General features: G+C 31.6%; 1 protein-coding gene across 3 annotated transcripts in view; it reads left to right on the top strand.

The window, feature by feature from the left end:
• Positions 1 to 9,684, top strand: part of LOC111688016 (cAMP-dependent protein kinase catalytic subunit 3) — a 34,171-nt gene continuing 24,487 nt past the window's right edge. Inside the window, exons 1-3 of one of the 3 annotated variants that reach the window (XM_046952305.1) lie at positions 1 to 492; positions 1,475 to 1,659; positions 8,820 to 9,336. In XM_046952305.1, the coding sequence (XP_046808261.1) occupies positions 8,862 to 9,336 (475 nt within the window). In that variant the 5' untranslated portion in view covers positions 1 to 492; positions 1,475 to 1,659; positions 8,820 to 8,861. Of the gene's footprint in view, positions 493 to 1,464; positions 1,660 to 8,819; positions 9,337 to 9,684 lie in introns of all 3 variants that reach the window. The other 2 variants (XM_046952304.1, XM_046952306.1) reach the window with 2 other exon arrangements.

Below are 9,684 nucleotides of genomic sequence, written 5' to 3'. Positions count from 1 at the left end.
GTTTCAGTTTCATTTAGAACGTGGAATCGCTTGGTTCATAAATATCGGGAGAAAAATTACTGAAAAAAACGTTAAATTTTAAAAATTGTTTAAGAAGAAAAATTTGAAAATTTCGTTATATTTAAGTTGGTGGCAAAAGCAAAGCGATCATTTAGCAATTGTTTATTGTTGGATGCGGTTTCAAGCAACAAAGTGACAAATGTGAAAGTTTATATGTGCCAGTGTTTTAAATTAATACTGAGACTACATTTATTATAATTTTTATTAAAGTAAAGCTACTTAAAAATTTAAAAAAAAGTAAAGCAAAACAAACAAAAAACATTTTGTTAGTAAAATAGTTGCATAAAAATCACGCTACTACGACTATTTTTTCAAACTAAATGAAAGTTGGCTAAACTGCAAATTAAAGCTGGAGTTGCAGCAGAACAACACCAACAATAAAAAAACTACAATAACTCATTTAACAATATAAAATACGTAATAGAAGTGATTGTAAGTTTGAAAACAATTTCAACAACAGCAGCAACAACACAATTTACACAGAACCAGACTTTAAATACTGATCTTAAATTGTGTGTTTTTATTGTTTTTGTTATCAGATTTTTTGTTTGTTATAATTCTTTTAAGTGAATGTTTTGCAACAAACCGGAAATTCTAGATCATTTGTACTAAAAAAAACTTCAACAACATAGCAAAACTGTTATGAGTGGCAACAAACTACAACCGATCAAATATAATTGTTTGTTACATTCATTGTTTCATATTTTGTTCTACGAATGTTTTTTGGTTTATTTTGATTAAACTTTTATTCGACTTGTGTATTTGACCGGTTTAGTTTTGATGCAAATGTATGTTAAGTTTTATATTCTATGAAAAGTTCCCTCACCATCCAAAAACAAGAAAAGGACCAAACTTTGTTCCAATGTCACGTGATTAGACAGAACTTTCAGAAAACACACATTGTTAATAAAGGCGATTGAGAAATTTAGACTTTGGACCCCCCCCCTTCAAGTTTAAAAAAATTGCTATATTGTACAAGGGTGTGTAATAGTCGACACAACCAAGTGCAACAAACATCAGATATTTTTTATTATAGCCGTTCTCACCGTTTTGGTCAATTACCTTATAAATCTGTTTATTGTTCTTATTACCATTATTATCCAATACTTTTTTGTTTTTTGCACTACTAAATCAACTATGGCATGATTTTTTGTTGGAATTGTTCATAGACAATTAAATAATAAATTCATTTAATAGAGAATAGCGAATTAATTTTCACTGCACCGTGAAAATGTTTTTAAATAAGTATTTTTTTAATGTTTATTTTCAATTTTGTACTTTGTAATAAATTTGATCGGTTTTGGTGAATGAATGTATTAATGAGAAAAAAAATCAAACGAACCGTTTTTTGTTGTTGTTGTTGTTTTTGAGTTGTAGTTAAATTTGCTCAAATCAATATTATAGTCTTTTGTAGAATTAAATTATGTGTATTGTATGAAAAAAAAGTAAAGAAAAAGTAATATTCTCACAAGAAGAAAATCTATTGACTGTTCGAGTAAGAAAAGTTAATTTTGGTGTAGCAGCATCAACAGACACACATAAAGTATATATACTTGTGTTGTATACATCGGCTGAAAATTTTGTTTATTTCACTTTGGGGTAAGTTTAAAAAGATTCATTCATTTACTTATAATAAAAGTACAGTGTGAGTTGAAATTGTTCGAGCTAAATCCCCCAGGGGGCATGTTACCTTGGCGAAGACCTCCGCCTTGGTGTTATTGCAATCCCGGGGTATAAAGAGGGCCCAATACCTCCAATCTGACCGGGATTGAAAAATTGGTGTTTCAGTCTACCGCTTGGCTTAGTCCTTGCATAGATTGCCAGAGGTCTGACCAGAGCACCGCATAATCTGGTACTACGGGTGGCCAGTTGCCCGCAGGACTATGTCCTGGCTGGTCGGTTGGTTGAGGTTCCTTCGGGATCCACGTAGTGGTTGTTGGTTGAACCCAAATTCGCGGGAAGAGTATAAGTGGCGGTTAAAAGACTGATGCATGATAATAGTCAATATTTCGGGATAAGAGTTCGGTGCTGTTGCCGAAAATCAATAGATACCCCACAGAGGAGTGACTGTGGGACTAAGCGTTGGAAATGGGTTGGTGTCAATTGTATATGATACAGAATGAATGTAGAGGTATGCGGGCCTTACCCCACCCGTATACCTAAAATGAGTGTGTCGTATGTTTTTTCTCTATGAATGTGTCGAATAAATGAGATGTGTGCTGGGTTGAATGATGATGGATGAAAGGTATCATATACAAGTGATACCAATTAATATTCCTTCCTTGTCCAGATGTGTTCAGAGTATACTCTGTTCATATCAGACTTACCACAGCGTGTCACTGTGAGTAAGAACGATGTCTACGGCTTATTGATGGATCGTGCTTCGGTCCACCGGTTACGTCTCTAGGTGCTGTTGCCGAATCAACAGAGCCATAGTAGTGTGGTTGTCTTACAACGTGACTACTTTGGCAAGAGATTAGATAGCTCGAGTACTCCAGCAAAGTACTTGCGCATGGTACCGGTCATAGCCAATGTGCAAAAATTGCCACCTGAGTCTTCATTGAAGACAAAGGGGCGATGGTAGACCGTTCTCAAGTCTACCCTGTGGATGAAAAAGACCACCGTGAGATAAGGCCGACACGGCAGGTGCTCACGTTCAAACTCTCGAGTATTGCATGTGGTGAGTATTAAAGTCGTTTTCTGAAAGGGGTCTTCTAAGGGGTAGGGTCAGTTATAGATCAATGTCAGCCATTATTTCCTAATTTGGATGCTTAAAACTAACTCGTACAAAATTTCATCATATTTACATATTAACGGGAGATACATGAAGTGGAGATATACATGTAAAAGCGTGTGTCAATATCACCAATTTTCATACATACATTATATTTTTATAAATGGGTTCACTCTTCTGGCTTGTTATGATGGATTTATTACACGGTGGTTTTTTTCGAACACTGAGTGAACTTCTGTGACTCACCACTGCCCCACTGTGTTTCCTACATGCCGATGGCAATTTACGTATATGTACTTCGCTCAAATACTTGAGCTATCTGTCCTCTCTGAGTTATCTGTTGTCATCGGCAACAGTACCGAACTTATTCCGAAACATATCCTTTACAGTGCATCAGTTTTTTCCCACTAATTTTGGGTTTTAACCGCAGCCACTACCTGGATCCCGACGAAACCTCAACCAACTGACCAGCCAGGACATAGTCCTGAAGGCAACTGGCCACCCGTAATACCAGATTATGTAGTTTTCCGGTTCTACCCCTTGTCAAATCATTCCAAGGAACGCCTGAGAAGTGAAGTGACATCACAAGTTTAGAGTTCCGACAGACTAGAAATGGTGGTATCTCTTGAGAATGAATAAAGCTGTGCAATGTTATTTGATGAGCATATTTGGTGGCCACTTTAGGTTCAGGATAAAGTCGCATCATTGTTTTTCTTCTTCCTACATTCTTACCTTGTTTTTTTTAACTTGTATTAGGATTGGTGATATATATATATTAGGAAATTATGCCACATATGTATAAAAGTATTTTTAACATATGATAAATTGCTTTCAAAAGAAAATTTTTATATATTGTCCATATGATAGAAACACCTTTTGGGAGTTCTATTTTGGCTTTAATGATCTAGTAAGAATATTTGTTTTAACACACTATACATATAAGACTATGTTGTTCAAATACGGTGGGATGAATTTATACGATATTCTCTTCATTTTATTATTACTATTTTATTATTTGTTTTTTATTTATTTTAATTTATTTGTTGAGTCATACGGTGAAAACACACGCAATAATTTTTAATTTATTGAGTCGGCTATTTTGTAATATTGTTCTTATAAATTATATTGTTTTAGCAGAATCTTCTACACATCTTCATCATCATTATTATCATATTCTCCACTATTTCTCCTCCTGCACATCATAAGTTGTAGCACAAAATAAAAGATATAAAAACACTTTCTGACGTTACTTGTATCTATTAATAAAATATTATTGTTAATTTTCATTCATTTTCGTTGAGATGAGTAAACTTTTCCATTCTTGCGATCAATGATCAGTTGTTGCAAATGGGGTTAAAGTTTTTGTTTAGAAAATTTTTAAAATTAAAAAAATATATTTATATAACAAAATTGTAGATAATAGATTAAAATTTAGCTTTTAATTATTTTGTTGATAAATTTAAAACAAATAATTGTAGTTTGACAGGCGTTCTTAAATACTTTTAATAATGCCAAATGTCATAAAAAAAGTTTTTTTATGACATTTTTTAAATATTTTCATTTCCATTCAATTTTAATTGCAGTAATTTGCATTTAAACTGTATGTTATAAATAATTAACACCGATAGAAAAAAATTCCATAAGATTGCTTAAATGTACCTTTACATTAGTTACATCAATTATGCCTTATATTGAAGTTACGACCAACTATAGACCGATCCGGAAAATATATATGCACTAACAAAGACCGTTCATATAAATTATGTACCAAATCGGCCTCTTCCCTTGAATATAATGTTTTATCAATCAGTCAATTTTTTAATTTGTATTACTTTAATATTTTATGGGAGTTATGGTCAGTTATGAACCCATCATTACGAAAATCGCTGTATGATTAAACCTAGTTGAGCCAATTTTGGTAAAGATTCTTATATATTTAAATTAGTTATAAGCTTCAAGGCCATATTCAGAAATCCCGTTGGTTGGGGTTAGGTGAAATAATGGACTGATATGTACCAATATCAATGTAGTTGAAAGTTGGCCCTATATAACGAGCCCTATGTAGGGCCAAATTTCAATTACATGGGCGTATGCACGGATATAGCCTAATCGGCTCAGAAAAAATTACCTCTGTGTGTTACAACATGTTATTGAACTGCTAATATTTGCAAACTTATTTAGAACATACAAATATATACGAATTAACCATTTCTTTATTACCTCAAATCTTAAAAAGGGAAAGAGGAAAAAAATCTAAAATAACTGACCCTATATGTATAGTGTGACCCTAATAAACTATAATATCGTTTAGAACAGCTCTTTGTTTTGAGCCACTTGTAAATATACAAGTTAATTTCCAATTATTATACCCACCATCAAAAAAGATGGGGGGTATATTGTTTTTGCCATTCCGTTTGTAACACATTGAAATATTCGTCTAAGACCCATAAAAGTATATATATTCTGGGTCCTTATTAGATTCTAAGACGATCTAGCCATGTCCGCCCGTCTGTCCGTCTGTCTGTTGAAAACACGATAGAGTCCAAACGGAAGTAGCTAGCGAGCTGAAATTGCACAGATACTTATAGTTAATCCAGTTTGTTTGGTATTGAAAATGGGCAATATCGGTCCACGATTTCGCCTAGCCCCCATATAAGGCCCCCTTCAGAAAATCACATTATCGCCAATAACTGACTAACAAAAGCATCAATAGCGCTGTAGTTCGGCACAAATATGTTTTATGGGGACATAAATCTTTTCGTAGAATTTTATAAGGATCGGTTCATAATTGACCCTACCCCCCATATAATGTCCCCTTCAGAAAATGACTTTGTCGCTCATAACTGGCTAAAAGAAGCATCAATAGCGGTGAAATTCGGCACAAACATGTTTTATGGTCTCATAAATCTCTTTGTAGAATTTTATAAGGATAATTGACCCTATCCATAATTGACCCTATCCCACTTATAAGGTCCCTTTCAGAAAACGACTTTAATGCTCATATCTTCCTTAAGAAGCATATATATAACAATAATATTCGACATATAAAAGTTTTATGGGAACTAAAATCATTTTCTTAAATTTTATGAGGATGAGTCCATTATTATCTAACCCCCTAATAAGGTGCCCTTTAGACAACGAATTCAACGCTCATTACTATAAAATTCTACATACACAAGTTTCGTGCGAGCCAAAATCTCCCTATCAAATTTTATAAGGATCGATCCTTATTGAAAGTAGGAATATCGGTTCACGTTTTCTCCTATCCCTATTATAATGCCCCCTTCAGAAAATAACTTTATCGCTAAGAGATGTATCAATAGCGGTGAAATTTAACACAAACATGTTTAATGAGAACTTAAATTTATGCTCATATCTGCTCATAACATATATATAAAGCAATAAAATTCGACATAAAAAAGTTTTATAGGAAATAAAATCATTTTCATAAATTTAATGAAAATGGATTTATAATTGACCTTACCAAGGTCCCCTTCTGAAAATGACTTTAAGACTTATTACTGACCCAAAAATGTGAGTACATCAGTAAAATTCTACATAAACATGAATGATTTGAAGATTCGGCATGGCCGAATATAACACTCTTACTTGTTTTTTTTTTTACAAAACTAATCAATTTCAAACCTTTTCAAAGTACTTACTTAACCTATAACCTAAGACCCAGATTGTAACTAAATGGTGTTTGTAGTTTTCATTTTATTACAATAGATGATTGTGTAAAAATGGAAAACTATACAAATATGTAAAGGGTGGAACAAAAAACGTTGGCATTTTGATACAAAATTAATAAAATTTGAAAAACGTTGTTAATTTAGTATATGAAGATATTATTAAAATATACTTCAACAACTGATAGGATTTTAAAAAAAAATATATAAACTGTAAATTGAAATATTTTTTATAATATTTTTATGAATCTCTCTTTAAAGTAACATAACAATTTATGAATTCTTTTATTATCTCATGTTGGACATCATCATGAATTTAAAGTAACAAATCACTGTGGTTATGAAACATTTTGTTTGGAAATGACATTCTTGCGTTCCGGTAGAAAATTCCTCATAATAAACTCAAATTCCTTAAACAAAATTTATTAGGATATAACCACATATATAGTCTCTTCCAGTAAATAATTTTTTAACATACTCACAATACATACAGGTTACACACAATTCTTACTTGTTTCGAAAATAAATAATTCCAAACCACTGTGCATTTGTATGTTGAATATTCTATGTATCTAGGATGACATACAAAACGCATTAAAACTTTTTCAAGCACCTGATGAGTTCATAGAGAATTCAATAGACATTGAATAGGATTAATAGTACAATAGTTTTTATTGTATATGAATTCAATAATCTTTTCATATTTATTTAACGTTCTTGTCTGAGAGTTTTCTATAGACCAAAGTATGTTCTTGTATAAAATAAAAATTTAATTATTTATATCTATAATGGGATTGTAGCAGAAATAACAGAATAATGTAAATGATAGATTACAAATGTGTGTAGCAAGTGCTATAAAATGTTTAAGACTTTTCTGTTGGAGAATTGATGTTAATTATATTAAATATTATTTGATACTTATTTATGGTATTTATAAAGTTTGTTGATGGTTTTTATATACGTTAATACTCCACTGTATTATTTGAGCTATTGTAGGACATCGACTTGGTAAAATAGAGTATTCAAAAAACCGGTCTATTCCAAAAACCGGTTTTCGAATAATTCCAAAATTCCATTTTTTAAAAACCGGTTTCGAATATGTTTTGTATAAAAAACCGGTTAACCGGTTTTTCTTTTTTTATTTTACTTTCAACTTATTGTGCTGTTTATATCGTAAATTAGACCTGTAGAATTATCAATTTCAAAACATAAATCAACATTTGAATCAACTAATACTTCATCCAGCTCATTGCGTGGAAATAAACGATTATATAATTCCACAGCAAACTCTTTGGATTCTGTTTTGTACTCTTGTTTTGTATTTCAAAATTTGGTCATTAATTGGGTGCTTTCTTGAACTTAAGTGTTTACTACCTTTATTCTGCGTTCATTAAGTCTTATCATAAATCTGTTACACAATTCTTGTGCTTATTGTGTTTTAAGGATTCAATAAATCCTTAGATAACTCTTTTAAAGCTATTTAGATGAAAAAGGCATTAGAGAAAATTATATAAAACCATGATTTACAAATTTTAATATTCACAATATAATGAATTCCATCTGTGTTAACATATGATATTAACTTAAACTCTTTACCGCCTTGGTTTTTAATAAAATATTGGAGCCCTTTTGTTTTTCATTCGATTTATTGAAAATCTTTATATATTTGTGTAATTTTACATATATGTATTATATAAGGTAATTTAAAAAACCGGTTATTCGATATAAAAAACCGGCTTGTCAAATACTTCGAAAATATGAAATTTTCGCAACCGGTCGGCTTTTGAATGTTTTCGGTTTCGGCTATAATAAAACTAAAAAATTTCTTTAAACTATTTTTGTATCGTTATTAACTGAAGAATAATTAATAATTTAGTTCAATAGTCTCTAACTACCTACATATAACCTACCACTTAGGGTTCATACCCACCGACTGGCCATATGACTAGCTTTTTTATCCTACAAGGAAGTCAATCGTCACCCCGTAGAATACGAAAAGACAGAAAAAATGTTCAAGTTTGTTTTTAAAATTTCGACTCTCTCGCTTGCAAATGAGGGCGAACAAAATCTTTCGTGACGAAAGATGAATTAGAGCCAACTAGGTGGTTAGACGTTAGTGGAAACACTGTCTATTATAAAGCATCAACTCTCTGTCGAACCGCCAGGCAAAAATATATATATTTTATAAATGTATTAATTTGTGTACTAAATTTCATCAAGATCGGTCCATAAATATTATTATTATGGATAGTGATAAATTAAGTAACTGTTATTGACCCTGTTTAAGACAATAGTTTATGTTTTAAATCTAATCATTGTTTTTTTTTCTATTTTAGAAATTTAACCATAATATTGGCGAACTAAAAAAATAAACATCAATGTCAGCTGCCACCTGCTCCCGCCTACATTCAAAAATGGCACCGACAACTAGCTCCAAAGTTAATGCATCTAACGATGTCTCGCTAACACTTAAATTGGGTAGTACACACAATCGTCCCTGTGGCTTATCCAGTGGCTATACAAGTCGTAATGGAACTAACAGCAGTAGTGTGGGTTCCAGTGAATCCTCAGATCCTGTAGAATCAGATTACAGCGAGGAGACTGACGAAGAGCAGCATACAAAACACACAAAAATTCATACTGAAAACACCTACGAAGATATAGACGAGGACGACGATGATGATGAAGAGGACGATGATGATGAGGAGGAAGAAGAAGATGATGATACGGATGATGATGGCAATGAAACAGATGATGAAGAAGATGATACATCAGAGGATAATAGTAGTGTAGAAACAGCCAAAGGTGTTAGAAAATATAGTTTAGACGATTATCAAATTATTAAAACAGTTGGTAAGTTCATTTTGAGTAAAAGTTTTCATTCATTCTTTTATTTTAAAATAAAAATTTTATTACTTTAACACCCATTGCTCTTAGATATATACATTTAAAACATAATTAAATGTTATTTCAGAAACCTGAAATTGTTATTTGGTATTTTAAATATCCATTTTAATGTTGTTTTTTCCTTAAACTTATTGCGATTCATAAAGAAAAATTTTCTTCGAAATTCTATTAAATTTCGATCGTAGGACAAAAACATGTTGAGCGATTATTTATCTGTTGTTTTCGTAAATATTATTGTGAATTTCGTGTGAGTTCCCTAGTCGATGATTCATATACTATTTGTATATTTGTTTT

This window comes from Lucilia cuprina, chromosome 5, assembly GCF_022045245.1.
Source record: "Lucilia cuprina isolate Lc7/37 chromosome 5, ASM2204524v1, whole genome shotgun sequence".
Taxonomy (NCBI): domain Eukaryota; kingdom Metazoa; phylum Arthropoda; class Insecta; order Diptera; family Calliphoridae; genus Lucilia; species Lucilia cuprina.
The sequence above is the reverse complement of the archived record's forward strand: the minus strand, read 5'-3'. Positions and strand labels throughout refer to the sequence as shown.